The sequence below is a fragment of the Haliotis asinina genome, chromosome 13 (genome assembly GCF_037392515.1).
Source record: "Haliotis asinina isolate JCU_RB_2024 chromosome 13, JCU_Hal_asi_v2, whole genome shotgun sequence".
NCBI lineage: Eukaryota > Metazoa > Mollusca > Gastropoda > Lepetellida > Haliotidae > Haliotis > Haliotis asinina.
Window position 1 is genome coordinate 38,928,332 of NC_090292.1, and position 22,410 is coordinate 38,950,741.

At 39.7% G+C, this 22,410-nt stretch overlaps 1 protein-coding gene across 3 annotated transcripts in view; it reads left to right on the forward strand.

Annotated features, from left to right (window-relative positions):
- Positions 1-22,410, forward strand: part of LOC137260180 (atrial natriuretic peptide receptor 1-like) — a 52,221-nt gene that overhangs the window by 15,915 nt on the left and 13,896 nt on the right. For 2 of the 3 annotated variants that reach the window (XM_067797876.1, XM_067797874.1), the window contains exons 2-7: positions 8,371-9,128; positions 13,318-13,429; positions 13,930-14,128; positions 16,814-16,949; positions 18,493-18,584; positions 21,903-22,056. In XM_067797876.1, coding sequence (XP_067653977.1) covers positions 8,459-9,128; positions 13,318-13,429; positions 13,930-14,128; positions 16,814-16,949; positions 18,493-18,584; positions 21,903-22,056 — 1,363 coding nt within the window. In that variant the 5' untranslated portion in view covers positions 8,371-8,458. Of the gene's footprint in view, positions 1-8,370; positions 9,129-13,317; positions 13,430-13,929; positions 14,129-16,813; positions 16,950-18,492; positions 18,585-21,902; positions 22,175-22,410 lie in introns of all 3 variants that reach the window. The other variant, XM_067797875.1, reaches the window with a different exon arrangement.

Consider the following 22,410-nt stretch of genomic DNA (forward strand, 5'->3'; position numbering starts at 1 on the left):
AGGTCTTCACAGGAGTCTGGATAATGTCTGTCCGATTCTCCCAGTAAGGTGTGCCGATGATAATGACAGCGTGACTTCTCTGACAACTACAGTAGACATATCTGAAAATGACATATGATACAGGTGAAACATTATTAGCCTTGTTCCCCTAAACTGCGTTAAATTGTAACATCAACAACTGTGTTATATCACTAAAAGTGACAACCTAAACAATGTTTCTATTTAATCCTTGAAAACTGTTTATTGAAGAACGTTAAGGAGAAAATATTACACTGAGCCATGACGATGGAAATGATGATCATGCATAAAGTTTAAAGAATGTCTACATTCCAAGACTTATTGTACGTATAGAAAAGAGTGAACAAAATGTGCACAATAACTGTACCTGTGCTAGCTTCCTGTCAGGCATACCTGGTGTATTAGTGAACCGACATCCGGATACCTAATTCGTGAGCTCTATTTGAACTGATGTTGATACGAACAATGAAACAACATTGATACCCTTGAACATGCGCATGGATCTTTTAGCAGGGAGAAAGACGGTGATTGTCTCCTAGCAGTGTTGCAAATTTCCATGAAAGGTAACGAAATTGTTGCAAGTAAATGATACTGACGTTGAAGTTGAATATCAGGATTTCGTTCTGTAAATAATATCCAGAAGGTCACTGTTTCTTCGAAAGAGTTGTGTTATGTATATCAGTGATATATTTACATCTTAAATTCAATACATTTCAAGTTATAAACATATCTGGATACTCTTCCTAGTCACACGTTCAATTACTTTAGCGGATTTTACCCTTACACTGGTTATTGATGTAACACAGCTCTTGTATTCTATTACCTGTGGATTTACATTCCTACTCTACGTTATGTCCGTCAACAGTATCACGCTTGTAGTGATTTGTATTGATTTGTATTGATTTGTATTGATTTGTACTGATTTGTAAACTTAGTCAACTAATTGTCAACTAATTATTACAGCGTTAATAGATCACCTTGGGTCACATTACTTTGTTGATTGTTGGTTTTAATCGGGGTATTCCCGGAAGTAGAATTTTGTCGTTACCGTATAGTCATATTGATGTTGTGTCGATGTTGTTAAAAGGGATTAAGTGACTAGGTGCTGTGAAATTCTGAACTGTCTTATGGAATATGATTTGAATTCGAGTTTAGTTCACTGAGATTATGGCACTGGTTAATGTGTTCACTCAGTCAGTGTCATACAGTACATACATGTCTTACATGTTGTATAAATACCACAAAGTGACAATAGCTAGTATCATTTTTACACTGGCTTAATCACAATTTCATCCTAAACCTAAACATTTAATGGACAGTCGATATTTTTACTAGGGATAACTATATTCAGATACGAACTAATATGTATTTTATACTTGGGGTTATCACATGGAAACCATTATAAACGGACACACAGAAATTACGCAGGATCCGTCCACGATTTTATCATCAAGACTCAACGCTGTTGATTTTTACAGAGTAATAATTACTTAAAAAACTCAACAATAACCTCCGAGAATGGAACCACATGATATTGACGGGCCCAGAACAAATAACAGGTTGGAGGGTTGACATGGGAGGTTAAACATTATTTTTGGAAATGCCCACCCCAACGTTTTCTAGATGATAAACTTCTTGTTGGAGGAGCCACAAATTTATAAACTAAAAATGCTGCAATATCGTGGCAGCCAGACCAAAGAAGAAAAAAATATAAAGATCCCCAGATAGAACTGTCCACCCTGAAACAAAACTTACGGTTGGCATTATCGATATGTTGTATTGCGTGGAGAGGGCACAACTTGGAATGGAACTTGCTTAAAATAATGTAAAATGTTTAATATGAAATGTGATTCTATACTGATATTGATACAGCAATTACCTAACAGTCAGAGCGGAACTGTACATATAAATATATATATATATATTTACTGGTAATAATTGGTGCAATATTTGATATATTATTATTTCATATGATATGTTTTTATCTTGTGATTAATAGTGGTAACACCAAATATCAGTAAATTGTATCATGAAGTATCCCTTTGGACCTATTTCATTTTCCACTTCAACGTTTCTTATACATCTTGTGCCTGTAAAACATAAAATGGCCTTTGTTCCACTCGCAGGTAATGCCCGTCAGTCTAGATCTCATTCCAATGTTTTTAGAATTCTACTTCGTGGAAACTAAACTTTTAAAATCAGGCTTTTATTATCAAAACTGACCATGAAAGTCAATATAGACACACGTTATAGAAAACACCTTTATTTCGTAAGTGTGACGTTTCTATAGAGATTTCTGTGTCGTCAAGCAGGAACGTCAAGGCTACAATAATCTGTATTGAAATGTTTCACTAACAACATGCTTGTCGCTTGTCTGTATTGTTTCCCAGCTTAGAAAAGCCACTCAAAGATGTAAAGAAAACATCCAATAGGACATTCAATAAAAACATAAAACAAAAAACACACAAACAAAAAAACCCAAATCGAACAAGCAAACAAAAACAAAAACACCCCCCCAAAAACAAAAAACAAAAAAACAAAACAAAAAAACAACAACAACATCGTCTGGAGGGTAAAGCAGTAGGGAGCTTCTCTTCAGAGAAACAGTACGGCATGTTGTACTCAAAATTTACAATATTACCAGGCTACATGTCATAAGTTATTTTTGAGGATGCACTCTTACTATTCATGCAATGTTGATTTGTTTATCATCTTACCCTTTTGCAGGATGAATCTGTAAACCCAATGGACGAGTCACTGGTACACGTCTACGTCTGTTCCCTCTTTGTACAGAGACGTGCTTGCGTGTCAAGAACACGCGTACTCCATTAATATTATCGGTCAGCCGCTTAAGGACACGGTTATCTTGCAAAGAGAGAAAGATTGGAGAAGTCATTGTAACAGTGTTGGATTAATGTGTTAGATTTCATGCTGTCACTTGAAGCAGTGTATCATAATATATCCTTCACTCCCAAAGGTCAGATTCAGAAGCCTGCTGACTGCAAAGCTCCGTCCTCGATGTCACTGACTGCTGAAGGATATTTAGGTATCCATATTTTCGATACATGGTTCTCATGTAATATATAAACTAAACTGCAAGGTAACATTAAAGTGATGATACGAGGATTTCTGTGAAACCACTTGTGTTTCCTTCGTGATCTTATTATGACGCGGAAATAATAATTCACTCCTACAATGCACGTATACATCGTTTCGACCATCTGCCACCATATCAGAAATATAACCAGTCAACTTACCACGTGGTTTCGAGACTTCTTTGCCAGAGGTTAAGCACAGTGTAGTTAAAAACTTCGGTGTCACCCTCAACACGCAATAAGATTTTGCATTGTAATAAACACTTATGACATCTTGCCATTCTAGGTTTCTAACAAACACCAGTCTTTTGTTGACAGTGTCGACGTAGGCGATATATCCACGTGTGGTGATCACAACCAGCGTCGCATGGCGTATTAGGGCCACAATCCTTGACTGTTTTCTTTGAACTGTCGGAAACAAAGACATAACTAACATTTCTATCTTTTAGTACATGAACCATAATATATGTCCTCTTTTACCCTGTCTGTAACACATAAGCTGTAATAGTATAAATTCAAAATGTGACATAATCTAACAAATATTGGCACAGAGAGTATGTGAATGTTTCCAGCATGAGGAAGTTATAACGAATAAGTACTAAAAGTCTGAAAAGTACTGAAATATGAAGCTAGGTTTTGTTTGAGGGATAAAGAGAAAAATGGAACGTTCCAGTGAATAAATTTAAGAGTGAATAATTTCATATCGAGATAAAGGTTTACTTTGTCCAATGATAATTTCAAAGAGGATATAAGGAATTACTTAGTAATGGGTCTGAAATGTCAAATAGTTTTATGTGAAAACCTATTTTGGGATACAAAGTTGAAAAGTTAAAATTTCCAGTGAAAATCTTTAAACTCTCATTTTGAAAAACAAAGGTACTTTGTATGGGTATTTTCAAAGAGAATACAAAGTATTACCAATAAATTGGTTAGAAACATTTAAAAGGAGTATCGAAAGGTATTAAAAGTGAAATGATGCTCTTATGTGAAGGCCTATTTGAGGATAGAAAGTTGAAAAGTTTGAATTTTCAGAGAACTTAAAATAATGTAATATGTTTAATATGAAATGTGATTCTATAGTGATATTGATACAGCAATTACTTAAAAAAAAAGGTTTCAGAGAAAATCTTTAAAATCTCATACTGAGAAACCAAGGTACTTTTTAAGGATATATTCTAAGAGAACGCAAGGTATTGCCAGTAAATGGGTTAGGAATGTGTAAAAGTTGTAACACGTACTGAGGACGTGAGGACCTTTCTAAAACATGGACAGGAAAAGTAAAATAATTTTATTAAAATCATAAAACATACTTTTCAAGGCATGTATTTTAAGGGTAAACACAACTTCAGGAACATGCAATCTAATTCTCTGTTTGTGATTTATCTGAAAGAGAACTGTCCTCTGTCAATACGAAGCAGCTTTACATACTTGATATTTCAGATGTCTATAGTCTGGCACCGAAGGATGATAACATCATGACAATAAATAATGTACCATACCCTTCTTCCTTAGATTGTGGGACTTCGAGCTGGCCTTGTTTGAACGAGGAGGCACATTCCCATTTTTCTCAGACTCGGTATCCACGGTTTTGACGTGATCGGGTGTCTGTATTTTTGTGGTTCTTCCCCTAAAAACAGCAGACGGTCGTCGAACTTGGACAGGTCGGCGCACGTTGTTGTCGTGATGAGACTCAGTTGTCCCAGGTATAGACTCTTCAGAGGATTTATAATGGTTAACGTCCGTAGCTAGTTTCTGGTCACCAGTCTGCAAGAGGATGGCACATGCAGCAAAACGAATGGTGCAAATTTATTCAAAGTTGTTATTACTACATCACACCCACTGACATTTACATCATAAACCAGATAACTAGCTTAACGGTTAAACTGGGACATCTGGTTGAGGGTTTCATTAGTCCTAGAACGTCTGATGACTATAGATGGTTCGACTAATCGCCCCTTTGGCCATTACTTCATTTACCATGAAATGTCTAACACAATACCTTTATACCACCTGTATTCCCAAGACAATCTAGGGCAAGGCATAGTTATTTCAAAGGACTAATGCCAGTCTCGTCAACCTCATTCTTCTTGCTGGCCGCTTTTAGAGTGTACAGTGGTTGTAGACGGCCCAGTCCTATGTGACAGGTGACACAAGGTAAGGTGGCTATTGTTGGGCGTGCTCACTATCCTATATGAAACTCGTGTGCACAAAATACGGCACGCACATGCTACTATCTGTGCCTCCAGGACCATACTTTTGCCCAACAACGACTGGTCCAGCTACATTTCGCAGTTTTGTCTGTCATGAATTAAAACGTGGTCCCTGGGTGTCGCCGATTGTCAATGTACTATTGCCTCGCTCTGACAATTGCAGCTTTGTGATAATCATGGCTATATGGAAGTGTCAACGATTTCTGCCGAATTTGCCAAATCATCGTAATGCCCCTTCATTTAATTCCTTGATTCTTGCCACGGTATTTTCCCAATAATTGTGCTTAAAACCACCTGTCAGCGTGTGAAACCGGTACAGTAATGGATCAAATACGTTGTTAATGGAGATTTACTTGTGCAAGACGTATAAACTACAGACAACTGATATAGCTTTGTAGTTCCACAGAAATACAATGCAATACACACTGGAAACTAAATAAGTCAAATAACTATTGTCGTAAAGTGGATGTGACCCATCCCATATTTTATCCAAATCGTATTTCATGGAGACTGTTATAACAAAATGCGGAGTATCAGAGCATTTGATGTTGTCTTATTACCTTCGCACATAAGTTTAAGAGTCAAAGCTTTCAGTCCAAATATACCTCTAGTTTGATTAACTTGTTAGAATAACTCACCTCTGGGGTAGGGACAGTGAGCGTTGTACACCTGTACAGTATCCAATCTGTGCTAAATCTGTTGCTAAATGAAGAGGAGTACGAAGTGCGGCAGAGCTTGCTGCGTTTGCTGTAAGCAAAGAATCGAGCCTTGATCAGTGCAGCCTCCACTGCACACGTCAAACACGAAGAAAGTTGTTTAGGTGCTTCGTTGGTTTGAGTGTCCTTCCTCTCTAAGTTATCCACCATACAGAACACCTGCTGCACCGACAGCGCAGTCGTCTCAGCAACACAGACCCTCCAGCTTAATAGTACAATTACGAGAGGCACAATCATATTACATAACCTCCACATAACTCGATGTTTTTCAGAGGCCATTACTAATTGTACAGTGGAATAGGTATGTAGATATGTGCAATACAAATCTGATTATGGATCACAATCATATGAAACATTTCACTGATGGTTCACACGGCTCATCATGCGACACCGAGCTATTCAACTAGCAATTTCAATACTATTCTTAAAACCAAATACTCGTGAATTGAACGATTAGAAAAGACAATCATATTTTTCATATCAGTTGCCATCACATTATCATTTTCAAATATCATGTTCTTATCTTATTCTTATCTTATACCTAATTGTTTTCGCACGAATGTAAGCACTAGATAAATGCTGGCATGGTATTTGATAATGGGTGCATGATAAGAATTATCTTCTTCACTTGAATGAAGGTGGAAAGAAATAACAGTTTAGTCACAGAAGGAAACAAGCAATACAGTATTTTTCTGAAGGTTGTCTGCTCGTGATTAAAGTCACTTGCTGCCAACCACAGGGGAGTTTTATTACTAGCGATCTGCCACTGATATTATATTGTATTTTGATTGGTGCATTTGAGTATTGCACGTGGCAACATAGGGATTAAGTATATTGATCCATCTCATAATTTTCGTGGATTATTTTTTTTTAACTTGGCTGGCGTTATGTGAAATAAGAAGATACATGGAAGATCTTAATTGAAACGGTCTTAATTGAAATTTCATTTTGAATAATGTGATGTTCATTATTGCTGATATAGTATCAAATGTTTCTTTGTTGCAAAATTAGAAATATTAGTGGCATTTGATTACATGTCTCTCACATTTTATTCAGGACATAATTCATTTCCCATGTGTATCTCAGCATGTGTCTTCATCCACATATGTGTTACTTCCAAATGCATTTAAACTCTTCACTACCCGTGTGCTCACCAGACTATGTGAAAAGGAGCTTGAAAGACACCAACGCGTTTTCAAATTCGTCTCATGATTCCCCGTGAAATTTAACTATTATCCATAAAGATCGCTTTGTTGTCAAATTAACAAAAGGACAATATTGTGTAGTATTAACATACTTTGCTCAAGTAAAGGTGCTAAGTATTATGGTAGTTTCTTAAGACATATAAATACTCGCAGTTTATAGGGTAGGAAGGCATCTAATTCAAGAAAAACATCAGCACAACATACAATATTATCTTGAGGTCACGAGACAATTTCAATATTGACGTCGGGGCCACGAGAATGGACCACGTGAGTGTCACAAATGTTAACGTTCTTCTACATCGGAACCTCTTTTCGGATCACACTGAGACAGTATCTTGGCAATAATGCTTACAACACACATTATGCGTTCCACACATCTTTGATACAATCATGTTCAATAATCCAAACTTGTGGGGATCTTCCTCTGTGGTTATTTACTGTGAGATGAATCTTGATCAGCAGAAGCCATTCGATGACGAGAATTATCGCTGACTCACTGTTTATGAAACTTCCATGTCACATGATAGGGGTCCATGCATACGAACATAATACCACAATCGTTATTCTTCCAAGTTCCCTCCACTCACATATAACTGAGTACCCATGAAGGTCCGGGGTTGAATAGGCCTTCAGCAACCCATACTGCCATAACAGGCGACTGTGCTTGTCGTAAGAGGCGACTAACGGGATCGGGTGGTCAAGTTCGCTGACTTGGTTCACACATGTCATCGGATCTCAATTGCGCAGATCGATACTCATGCTGTCGATCACTGGATTGTCTGGTCCAGACTCGATTATTTAAAGGCCGCTTCCATATAGCTGGAATATTGCTGAGTGCGGCGTAAAACTAAACTCACTCACTCATTTTTCAAGTTGTGAGGAGTTAACAAACCTCACGTGAAAGCAGAAAGGATATTGTTCTCCATGAAGAAATTCAAATATCAGAATGTGCTAATTTGCCGACTGAGCGATATTGCCTTTCCATAGTGAGTATAAACATCCTATGTATACAGAACGGACCTAACTTCAATTGTATTTGTGGAATGTATCTTAAGTTAGTTTATGTTGTGTTGTTTTACATTATTTATCCACTTTTATTATTGCTTTAAATTTTATTTATTTCCAGCTGCTGTATGTTGATGAACAGACGTCATAGTGGACATTGTAGTGTTCTCGGATAGCCTCTACCGTCACCTTTCTAACACAAACAAAACATGTGGGCAGCATTCATTGTCACTGGCATGTGCACGAGTATCCTCGGCAGTAATGTAGTCAAGGTTGGGGTGCTGCTGCCCTCAGCCGGAAAATATCCTTGGGTCATTCAGAAAACACTACCAGCGCTACAAATAGCCATAGAACAATTATCAAAGAGCAAAGATATTTTACCGAACCACGTACTTCAACTTGCTATCAGAGATAGTAAGTGCTCATCAACAGAGGGGCCACTTGAAGCCATAGACTTATATACACAAAGCAACGCTCATGTATTTATCGGACCGGCCTGTGATTATGCAGTGGCGCCTGTGGCCAGATTCAGCAAACGATGGGGAATACCTGTGTTGACCTCGGGAGCACTGGTCAGCGCATTCCAAGATAAATCCGAATATAATCTGTTGACACGAATGGTAGGTCCTTATAACAAAGTAGGGGACTTCGTCTTAAACATTCTGACACATTTTAACTGGCAACATGTCGGCATACTATACTCGGATCATAAATACGGTGCAAATAAAGGAAAGTCAGACTGCTTCTTCCAAATGGAAGCAATTTACCTGGCAGTGAAGAAATCCTTTCCCATAAGACCTTGGCATAAATCCTTCCCCCCAACTCTTGGAGATGACCTGTTGAAGGCTTTGCTGCAGGAAGCTATGAACAAAACAAGAGGTGAGTGAATCAGTTGCCTACATCATCCCACGGTGTGAAATACTTTGCCTTATACAACACGGCACGTAGATACCATATACAATGCCCAGTAAATAATGACTGCACTAAGTGCATGGGAACAACTTAATAACGAAAGGGTCAGTCTTAGCCATAGAGTATTCAACACTTTTGAATCTGACAAATCTGCGAAAGATATAATTAATGATCTTTAAGGAAAAACGTTCAGTAGCGTGAGTCGTTAATGTATTGTGATCTCACAATTCCCAGATAGATTGACATCTTTGAGTTAACTGAGACCAGTATTTACGGATAATGTCTGTTGTAACTACGATGTGTTGCCCGTTCAATGGATGGCACAAATACAGTCACCTGTGTCATATATTAGCTTGAGTAATTGGTCTAATATTCACAACTGATACTGTATCATGCTACATCAGTTCCAAGTTAGTTGCCCAGCTCGATGGTCATCGCATATCCCTGTACATTAGGCGTTCAGATCTGTTCAGCTGGTAAACTAGAGATACACGTAAAAGCGAAACATAAGCGTACTGGATCTATATAATAAACAGCGAGGAGACAGATATGTGGTTGTGTCTGATACTAATACCAACGTTACTGACAGTTTCACACACATTCTCATAGTGGAACGGGTGTATTTACCATTGGGTACTTGGAGTTTGAGTCAGTCTGTTGTAATATATCTTTACAATATTCCAGCAAGTGTGAACGTCACATCGGACATAAATATCGAGAAGCAAGCGAGGTGTAAGGCTTAGTGCACTTGCTCTTCAATCTAAAGATTCGGGTTCGGCTCGGCTGGAGATATTGCTGGAAAATTAAGTGAGTGAGTGAGTGAGTTTAGTTTTACGCCGCACTCAGCAATATTACAGCTATATGACGGCGATCTGTAAATAATCGAGTCTGGACCAGACAATCCAGTGATCAACAACATGAGCATCTATCTGCGCAATTGGGAACCGATGACATGCGTCAACCAAGTCAGCGAGCCTGACCCCCCGATCCCGTTAGTCGCCTTTTACGACAAGCTGAGTCGCCTTTTATGGCAAGCATGGGTTGCTGAAGGCCTATTCTACCCTGGGACCTTCACGGGTCGGAAAATTAAGACAGACAAACGCCCCGTATTAAAGTCGAGTCTACTTAAACTCCTTACACCGAGCTTACAGCTAAATTAACTGTTACTTACACGGATAGAAACCATCAAGTATATTAGATGACCAACACTGGTTAAAGTGAAGGAATCTCGGTCAGTGATAACACAAGGCTAGTGATAGTCCTGATACCTTGCATTGTTCAAGGATAGTAAACGATAACCTGCATTATACAAGGACCGTATACATGATAACCCGCATTAGGCAAGAACGGGATATGATAACCCGCATTATACATGGAGAGTAAATGATAATCCACATTACAAAAGGACGGTAAATAATAACCAACATTACGAAAGGACAGTAAATGATAACCCACACTACAAAAGGACAGTAAATGATAACCCCCATTACAAAAGGACAGTAAATGATAACCCACATTTCACAAAGACAAAAAATGATAATCTTCATTACACATTGGGAGTATTCCAGCACAGGGGATAACTGTTTCAAATCACAAAGTATGAAGGATATTTTTTTATAATATCAGTTCTCATATGTGTCATATGTGTCATAACACCTTTGAGTGATTTGATTGGCTAATACGTCAACTGACATTACTGGTACTACTTTCATCACTCATTCCATTCATGATTTTCATTCAAAACTTTTCACACCTAAGAGGATGGAAAACGAAAACACTTCTATGGAGTTAGATAAAAATCATTTCATTTAGTGTGGTTACTAGCATTATTTTCAATTCTATAATAACTCAAGTTTCTGTAATAAAAACGAAAATAAAACAAGCTATAAAAATAAGTAAACAAATACGTCTAGTAGGTCTCTCATGAGTGTAAACAAATATGGCGTCGCCCGTTAAAGTTATTGATTTCAAAATTGACGGAAAATTGGTTGGAAGGGTTGTAAATGTTATCAAGTGATTGAATACCTTCTGCGTGTATGTTATCAGGACTGCACTGTAACACACAACATCATAAGACGAGCGGCGCTCTTGTATCTCTATCACTGCCACTGTCTGCCGCATCCATTCGCGTCCTCCCGCACAAACATATTGTCACTGCTATGCATCCCGTGGTTTCTTATGTAGAGGTCAAAAGCGTCCCCGAATTATTTACAGTACCTCGTTCTCCGATGAAGAACATCAGTTTTTTGAGACATACTGTTCCCAGTTACTCACATTCATCTCTGCTGTTGAGTTTGCCGCTCCGTTTGACGTTCTCAACGTAACGACTCGCCCTACAACGATGGCCGACTGACGTTCGGGCAAGATTTAGGTCACGTAGTCAAGTTCAAAATATTTACACTTCGCAAGTGTTTTGATGAATTACATTATTGCTTTTGAAAACAAATCCTCATCTGAAAAGAAATAAATTTCGATTACGACTTGATTCTGTCTTAATTTGTCTATTTTCTTGTGATTTGGCGCCGTATAGGAAATACATTGCCCCTACGCAGCGTACGTTCCCCTTTTATATCAAGTTTATGTCCCTCGTGAAATAATATTTGTTTGGCACTCGCTAAAGCTCGTGACATACCAAAATTATTTCACACGGGACATAAACTTGATATGATAGGGGAACGCGTTTAATATCCTATAACTATAATTCTATAATTATAGAAGGATAATTGGTGACAATCTCCATTTCAGATGGACAATCAGTGTTAAATGTCCGTGCACAAGTCATAGTAAAACTGTGCAATCAAATATGAATGGCGGAGGATGTGTGACCTGCAGTGTGAAACCCCTTGAAATGAGAGCATTTGCTTGTGATATGTGACAGAAGTCTTGTGGCAGTACTTGTTTTGACGTAATGTCGAGAGACCAAGTGGCTTGACTTCGTCTCATGTCATAGTTGCTCTTGCGGTAGTACGTGTACAGGCACATGAAGAAGTATATCCGCTATCTATCACTCACACTGAATTAGACTTTGACAGTGTAGATTTCAGCCACGGAAATACCATGTGTCTTTCAAACCAATTACAAAATATCATTTCCCATTAGTCCTGCGCGTCACAATATGGCTGAAATATTGTCGATGTGACGTTACATATTAACTCACTCACTCAACCACTAGTCCTGCGCATCACGAAATGGTTGAAATATTGCCGATGTGACGTTACATATTAACTCACTCACTCACTCACTCACTCACTCACACGTCCTGCGCCTCACGATATGGTTGAAATATCGCCGATGTGACGTTAAATATTAACTCACTCACTCACTAGTCCTGCGCCTCACGATATGGTTGAAATATCGCCGATGTGACGTTAAATATCAACTCACTCACTCACTAGTCCTGCGCCTCACGATATGTTTGAAATATCGCCGATGTGACGTAAAATATTAACTCAATCACCAGTCCTGCGCGTCGTCATTTTGTGACCAACTCAACAGTGGGTATTCATTCCTTCCATAAACAAATCTGAGTGTACTGTATATGTGTTATCTATTTCTAATGGGACATTATTTCTGTGTTCTTCTCTGTTTACGTTTTCGCACAATAGGATTAGAAGTATTCTAATCATCTTTGCATATCTATTTTCACATATTTCCACAACATTGTACCACATCTCATAAGTTTTACTTCCACCCAGAGGTATCTGAAATCTTCGCGGCCATCAACTGCTGTTTCATCCGTATGTGCTCAGAAAACAGAGATAGGCAGGATCTCATGTTTAACACGCTGGGTTAAGAGAATATGTACACGAGTTTATAGGAGACCCTCACCGGAAGCTTAACTCGTATAATAGTTCTCAATTACGCATTACTTACGATATGTGATTTCACATCGACAATCATGGACACAGACTGGAATGTAACTTTACCCAGGTGTTTGTTACGAGTTGTCTTGTGCTGTGTTATTTCCTTTGTTTAGTTATCATGCTGTGTTATTTCCTTTGTTTAGTTATCGTGCTGTGTTATTTCCCGTGTTCAGTTATTGTGCTGTGTTATTTCCTTTGTCTAGTTATCGTGCTGTGCTATTTCCCGTGTTTGGTTATAGTGCTGTGTTCTTTCCTATGTTTAGTTATTGTGCTGTGTTCTTTCCTTTGTTTAGTTATCGTGCTGTGTGCATCCCACGACACTGTGAGGAACATCATGATCCAGTTTGCAGAACTTGGACTTGCCAGCGGAGAGTTTGTGATCATCAACATGGACATGTTCTCAGAGTAAGTAAAATGTAAATATCTGGAGCTACTGTACTCATTAGGTCTCCATGGAAAGGTGTGTGATATATTAGTTGCTAAAGATATTGTACCTCCCTTTTTAGAAGATTAAACTAAATTTAAGAACACTTTGCCTTAAACTTGGACACATGTTGAGTTCCCCCATCTATCTCTCTGTAAACACACACACACACACACACACACACACACACACACACACACACACACACACACACACACACACACATGTGGGTAGGTGTTTATGTGTGCGTAACTGCTTTTGTGTCTGGGCCAAGGTGATTCATGCAAGATTCATGCAGTGCACTTTATTACCATTCTTCAAAAGATCGTTTCAAACACACGCACGTACGTACACCCACACACTCACACATAGACACCCCATCCCCTCCCCCCCCCCACACACACACACTAAAAGTTTTATAAAAGCAAGATAGGAACATATTTAATTTGTGAAGGTGCATTACATCCACTTATACTTACAGTTGGCAAGGTGAAAGCACTGTACCTTGGTTCCGTGAAGGTGACACGGCAGAGAGGAACACACAAGCAAAGAGGGCTTTTGAGTCTGTGTTGACAGTTACCCACAGGCGCCCTTCCAGTGCAGAATTCGCCATGTTCTCGAATGAAGTGAAAAGGAGGGGATCCGCCTTGTACCCAGACTACGTTTATGACGAGGGGGAGGTAAGGGTTGTCATTCTGACAGGTCAAGATTCTGCTCTCAATAGTAGTAATCTAAAAGGCACTGGGGTAAGGAGCTTCATTCTGAGTAGTGAACACTCTGTTGTTGTAGTAACCTGAATAAAAACGTACAAATACAGACGTGGTAAAGTTCGGTATGACATTCGTTAAAATGAAAGAGCACGTGCAGATCGTGACAACCCTACCTATCAAATCGAGTCCCAAACTCACCTGAATTCATTCTTCTGTTGACGCAATCGTTTTCCACGACTTACGAGAGTTGGAACGATTACAAGTTGGTCTGGCTGCGTGGAGGGTCGCCATTTATGTTAATGTTCATATCAAGACAGTCTACGGTATCACACTACCAACAGCATCCAAGACCGTCCACGCAATGAACGTCAAGACGGACAGATTGTGCTGAACCATCTGCAGGATCACTTCACCACAGCCACGGAAACAGTGCGCCGTTACTTGCGAGAGAGAAACGTCTGCTGATGTTCCTGATCGACAATGAAAAACGCGCTTTTTCTGATGAAAGCCGATATTGTGTTTCGACAGCCGATGGCATGAGCAACGGTTTTCCAAAAAGAGAAAAAGAGAAAGAGACTCATGGAGTGGTCCAAGTATCATGATGTGGATGCAGTCGGTCTGAACCAGAGAGTTGGCCCCGTAGTGGTCCAGAATCGCGGTCCAGGACAACGAAATGGCGTGAGAACTGTTCACTGCACTGAGTAAGTCAGAAGACCCCATGTTTCTCAGTACGGATTTATGTCCAAAAGAACACCTTTGGGACGAGATTCAAAGAAGGCTGAATGACCTCCATCCAAGGCCGACAACTACGGCTGGACTCGATCATGTATTTCTCAGGTTATGACCCAAAGTGCCTATGGCCGTCATCAACAGGCTCAGTCATTCCATATACAGGCGACACAACGCCGTCATCGATGCCCATGGAGGCCATCGCTTTGAGGTATATTAGTGGTACAATTTGGTGATTTTTTGTGAACTCCTTTGGTTTAAGAAATCTCTACCAGTGTGTGTTTCTTTTGTGGCTCAGTATACGTCTTTAAAGTACAGTGCCCAATTATAAAGTTCGAATGAAGTAATGCACAGTTGCGTCAAAGAAACTCTCCCGCTCTCTGCCTGCTGACAGTATTTCAATCAAACACGATAGTGTTGTGTGCCCAGGAACGCTGTTTACGAATATCCTCCGCACAATTTGTCGCTGAAACCAGTTCGGCAAACACTGACAACACTGCATGGGACAGTTTCCGATGTTCGGACTGCAAGCTGTTCACCTCGACGTTTCAGTTATCGATTTCATTCGTAAGGGATTGTAAGTCTTTTACTGCATCACTATGAATATTGCACATAAACCTAAAGTGTGCTTCTCATTATATATTAGGCTATCTCTTGCTTCCCAGAATAACCACATCTGAGGTTTCTGTTTTGGAGGGACAGTTTTCACTTTTCGTTAGTAAGACCGCTTCCCAGGGCTTACTTTTCCTAAGTTTACATGAACAGTATTTCTACATTGAAATGATACATGAGTGAAATCAATTGAAGAAAATCGTTCAAGTCAGTATTGGAACACGGGCCTCACAACACAAAGGCTTTTCGAAACGCAATTTTCTTATCTGTAGGCAGACGCTTTACCGTACGGCCATCGGGCAGACGAACATGGAGGGGTTAAATTATGTACTTATATTTACTGTCATGAAATTGATTTTACGAGCGCTTCAGTTATTGTTATGTAGCTTCATTAAATGATCATCTACATTGTAATTACCCATCGTGTTAGCGAAAACACTTCTCCTCAGCTTTGGTAGACAAGGTCGGGAAATCCCTCCCCCTCAGGTTTTACATTGTGTACCAAAACCTCAGAGGCGTGTTTTCTCCTATATATCATCCACATGCACTAGTATGTTGTGTGCTGGTGTTTGAATCAGGGAATATTGAATCAGTTGCTCCGCGGCAAGTTCCAACAGGTTGTGTGATGTGCCCAATTAGCACACAAAACGTTGCATTTACCCTTAGAGAGTAAATGACCTTACCACGTTTAATTTGATATGTGACTAGATAACTTTAGAGTGTTTCCATCGTTTTTGTTTGTGGTGTATATTACAGACCACAGTGGTTTGTACATGTTGCATACGTGCATGTATACATCATTTCTTTACATGGAACAAATCATTGCTCTGTTTCTGGTCGGAACTATCTCTACGTCATAGTAACTGACTGATAATAGTGGCTCAACTGACTGGCTTCTATCATTTTTGTCAGTTTGATTCATGAAACTTCTGTTTGGTCGTGACAGTTTCACGTTGCAATTTTGTCTCCACAGTTACCTGCCACGTTGACCCGTGAAGGTCCAGGGATAGATTAGGCCTTCAGCAACACATGCTTGCCATAAAGGGCGAGTATGCTTGTCATAAGAGGCGACTAATGGGATCGGGTGGTGAGGCTCGCTGACTTGGTTGACACATGTCATCGCTTCCCAGTTGCGCAGATCGATGCTCATGTTGTTGATCACTGGATTGTCTGATCCACACTCGATTATTTACAGACCGCCGCCATATAGCTGGAATATTGCTGCAAGCGGCGTACAACTAAACTCACTCAATTACCTGCCACATCAACGGACCATCCCACTGAACATTATAGAAAACTCTTGTTTGTTTGAAGGTGAACCTGTTTGTTGGCGCCTTCCACGACGCTGTCTTTCTGTACGCTATCGCCCTGCATGAAACCCTCGAGTCTGGTGGGAGCGTAACTGACGGTTTAGCTGTCACCAACAGGATGTGGAACCGGACATTTCAAGGTATATACACAGGAGCCGTGTCTGCGTGCATCATCACCAAGTATAGAACCCATCACTAAATGAGTCATTTTCAAATTTAAATACAGAAGTGGAAAATGAGTTTGACTTTTATGTGATGAATACATGTGATGATGATAATGATGATGATGATGATGATGATTGCAGCTGCAGCATTTTGATAGAAGGAGAGGTAGGCGCACAGGGTCCTGGTCAGATGGCATAATCAGTTATTAGTGAGTGACAATGTGTGAGTTTAGTTTTCCGCCTCAATCGGCAGTATTCCATACATATTTCGGCGGTCTGTGTAGAATCTGACCAACCGGTCCCATTAATCTCCTCTTACGTCAAGCATGTTTTACAGAAAATCAATTCTAGCTCCCGTCTTGAAGTTCTTTATGATAAAGGAATCTCATCATACTATTATTTCAGTGTATGTGCAGAGCAACTTGATCATTGATGCACTCGTGTCAGATCTAGTTACAGTTGTAATGCTGTAGCACTCGTACAACGTAAAACTGTAGAATATGCCCATCTGCATACAAACATGTGTTGCAAAGGATTTAGTTTGAGGAGGAGTTTGGGACATTACTCCATATGACAATGACTTCGCGCAGTGTGTAAGTAATACTCATCACATGTCTTGTGGTTCAACTGAACAAGAATTTCTACTGTGCCAGGGAATATTGTTAAAGACACAGACTCAGTTACCATTAAGGGTCGGTGAAAGAAACTGTGAGAGTGGGGAAGTAATAAGTTTTGTTCCACCCGGGCAGACGTCATCCTCACTCTCTCATCTTCACTCGTTCTACATTAGCTAACCGGTTGTAGTGCACGTAACAGGCCTTAACAAAACTTGTGGGAACGGAAGTATGTGTACTCTCCGACATCTCAGGGTCAAGTTTTGTCACGTTGGTTTGCCGTTTTGTCATGATTGTGTCAACCTAGCTGTCCGTTTTGTCCCGCTTCTCATGGTAAGCTAGGTTTTATGGTTACCGATTCGTGCCGTTCTATCACAACGCATCTAGTCGTGTGACGATTACAGGACCGGTCAGATGTGGTACATTGCGTTCTTTGGTATTCCCTCTCTGCAGCTGATGCTGCTGTTCCTGCTCACGCTAGGACTCAACGTGTGCCCAGAAACATGCTGCCTCTCAGGATGCAATGCCTGCTATTGTTTGAGAGGCCATATTTGTATACCGTGGGCACAAACGTGATCCAAAGCTGGCCGGCATTCACGGTTCCTTCGCAGAAACCGTGATCAGAACGTGAGAAACGCGAGGGAACCCATCAGAAACGTAACTACATCTTTTCGTGACCTTCGGAGAAGTTGAGACTTCCTTTTTTGAGGGCATTTTTGGGTTTGAGATTCAGATAAGAGCAAACTTGAAGGAGGAAGATTTTCTTTATTTGGGTGATGCGACGTTTCGAGACAAGTATTATAACGTTGTTAAGCAGGTGTGGGTTAGGTAGACTACACGGCGTATATAATGAACAAAACGAAGAAAAGAAAACCTTGCATCCTTGTAAATATTGATTGTTGCAGGGATCACGGGGACGGTGACCATAGACAGCAATGGAGACAGGGACAGCGACTACTCGCTTCTGGACCTCAACCCTGGCACCGGTAAACTAGAGGTAGGATATACAATACTGAGAGGGTAAGTATGGTTTTATTCCAGCAATGTCACAGTGGGTGACACCGGAAATTGGCTTCACGCAAATTGCCACTGTTGGGAATCGAATGGCCTGTGATAACCTCAAGCGGAAGCGCGAACCGTAACGCTACACGGCCACTCCATCGCCTCAGACCAGTAGCACAGTTATATATGCGCGGTAATGACTCGTCGCTTGTGGGTGAGGCGGAGGATGTCTGTATAAATGTGATAACACAAACCAAAGTAGACAACTGACAGAGGCGTAAAACTTTCAGGCGTGTACTTTTCGGTGTGAGAAACGTTAACATACAATCACGTGACCGCATGAACCATTCAGCTTCGATAGGGAATATCGTTTGTGGATGATGGACCTGATGTGATCTGCTGTGCAGAGTCTGTAGAAGCCTAATTGTTTATTTGTTTTATAGACCGACATCTTGTGAGGCATCTCTGGAAATACTTAAAGGTTCCATGCAACCAAAATATCAGATTTTATATAACTTATTCATGAAATATAATATTCATTGCTGATTAGGAAAACACAAATAAACAAAATTACAGGCGTACAATCGCAAATCAAAAGTGCATTATTTTGTACGTGGGTCTACTGCGATATCGAACCAAGTCGGAGTCGTGGGGTGTGCGCTCAAGTGTAACCAACTCTTTTCATTGATTGGCTCATTGGCCGATACGTTTAAAAACCGATAGGTGTTAATTTCAAATTGCATCTGGTCAGTGATTGAAGTGCATTGCATAGTGTCCTTAGCAGACAGGCAGGGAGACATACAGGTTTCAATAAAACAGACATTGAGTTTTCTCTGTGACAGGGAATCACAATCAAAATGTCTTCTTCAGGTTTTGTACTTTATACGTACTGTTTACTTGTTTTGTACACAACCAAGATTAGACTAGTGTTCACAACCTGATACACCGGGCATGCATGTTGTTTCAAGCTCAGCGAACCTATTCCCTGATCATGCGTTATGGACACAACACGGCTGTTGAAACCACTTTTCCCCAGCACTTTCCAGCACTGGGGGAAAATTGGTGAATCTTTTGAACTCCGATTTTGCGGGTTTTTTCCATCGCGTTTTTTCAACTTTATAGGTTGAATTGGCATTTTTCATGATTTGTTTCGGTAAATGCATACCGAAAAGTATCGATCTCCTGAGTTGTGTTTTACGTTGCATGTGACTTTTAAAGGGGCACTGTTCCAGAGATTAATGCATGCAATACAGCGATTACTTCCCTTGCTGTAAACCGTAATTGGTGGCATAAACCTACATACGCTATTTGTCATCATTCACTTGGTGGTCAGTTAATGAATTTATAACAGGTATAATCAGGGGTAACACCACTCAGATTATCCGACAAAGGTTCCCATATAGTTTGGAGTAAATACTAACCACTATAAATTAAACTCTGTTGTGCCAAATGTATCACCTGTTATGTTACGAGGAGGGGAATTATCAGCGAGTTACTGTGTGGAAACAACGTCTGTCCTTCAAAAGATTGACAGCCAATGACTTGTGCTGACTTTTGGCTAACTAAATTACTTTTTTAACGAATGACACACATCATTAGGTGTGCCATCTTGAGTAACCAATGAAACTATACACAAATGAGAAAAGCTGAAAAGCTTTCACTTTGTCGTATATTAGACATATGGCATGAAACTATTCCATTATGAGGATATAGAACAAGGTAATTGCTATGATATCAGTCTGTTTGAATGTTAATACTTGCATTGTCTTCTTATTCTTTTGTTGTACAATTCATCGCACTGAAGGCGTGTCTGTGAAATAGGTTTCATGTTGGCAATCTATAAAATGTCTAGATATTACAGTCATGTTATAAGTTCACTTTGGGCAAAACAGATCTGCTTATTAGTAAGGTCATATTGCATACAAATAAGATAATCTACTGATAAGGATTGTAAAACAAAAATATATAAAGGCGCACATTGACATTATGTTTCAGACCTAACATTAAGTTTTACATCTGGCATACGATTAAACTTCAAAATGTTTTCATTTCCATCATACTAATGGAGATTACTTCTTCTTTGCTTATACTATCAACTGTATCAACTATATACTATCAACTGTATCAACTATATACTATCAACTGTATCAACTATATACTATCAACTGTATCAACTATATACTATCAACTGTATCAACTATATACTATCAACTGTATCAACTATCTACTATCAACTGCGCACGCGGCTGGCGCAGGAGGGGCCCAAAACCAGTCAAGACTTCGGGAGAAAAAGATTACAAGAGCCACAAACCAGTCCACGGAAGTTGCTTTTTTTCTCTATGAACAATTCAACTGAATTTTTAGATTTTACATAATGTTACGGTTAAGAATTTGCCGTGACAAAAAGTGTAAGAAATCCCCTGTGAACCAGATAAACAGAACAAAGTCAAGTCTAAAACATTCAATTATTGTATTATTTAGCAAAGAGAGCAAGTTATGCAAAGTCACAAGTCAATTTCACAATACCGATTTCAAGGACAATAGTACAATGACATATAACCTAAAGCAGTCAGTCACAATATATGTAGCAAACTCGCCAAAGACAGACAGTCATGCAGAATGTAACACAGTGAGCTTTCTGACGGCTGCGAGGATCAAGCGTTGGCAGCGATTGATTATGTATACTCCTGTAATGTGTGTCCGTTTCCGACAACTACCCTTTATATATATTCAGTCATAGTTTCAAGAACTTTCGAGCCCTTTCGACCATCGCCACTCACGTGGAATGCCCTCGAATGGTGTTGCAGAAGTCAGCAAACAATCAAAACAAACTCAGGAGGAGGTAACTCTAAAGCACTTCCGGAAAGCCTGATGTCAAAATCCTGAAAGTGCTCACCATCTATTATACGAAATGTGACCCATCATAATTATTATTTAAAACACTAAATGCTGTGACCCAATAATAATTATTACTTAATTAATAACAAAATACACAGAAAATTTACACTTGTAGCGATAATGAATGTCTGTATGTTTGAAACAGGTGATCAGTACCTCAGTTCCCATGTGTGTCACGGTCAAGGGAGCAGTTACTATCCAGCTGGGAGATAGGTTTCGTAATAAGACAGATTCCCATTAAGATAGTTCAATATTACGTGTAAAATATATCACATTTATCTTAGATAGAAAGCTCTATTGTACTAACTTGTGAAGGAATGTTTACAAAGATAGATTACATGAAGCGTCGTAACCTAATCTAACTATTCTTGCTGTGTGGTGGTGCCTCGTTCACAGTTATTGTATCTTTCAACAGGTTGTCGCAAACTACTACGGGAATAGAAAACGCTATGAACCCGTTGCTGGGAAAGCGATTCATTGGGCTGGAGGAAGAACGTCTCCCCCACCAGACGTGCCAAAGTGTGGATTTGATGGTGCCAAATGTCAACAGCCCGAAAATCAGTCTGATGGTAAGGGTGTCAGGCTGTGTTTCTGTGATGAAGCCGATTTTGTCTTGTGTTCTAATGCAGACCCACCGCTAGTGTGATGGAGCCACATGTTCTTCCAGAGGCGAGAGTCATGATGCAGGTGGGTCTGATAGAGCTAACTGTGCGACAAAAGCACAGGGTAAGCTCAGTAGTTGGAAGATAGAATACAAATTCACGTACGGTACGTGATGAACGGTATAACTTAGACCAACACCACTTGCACTTGGTGTTTCATTTAATGTGCGTACTCCTTGTACTACAAACCGATATTAGCGATTTGAAATCAAGCAACATTTATCCTGAGTTGAATAAAATTCTCAGACTTAAATGTTATAT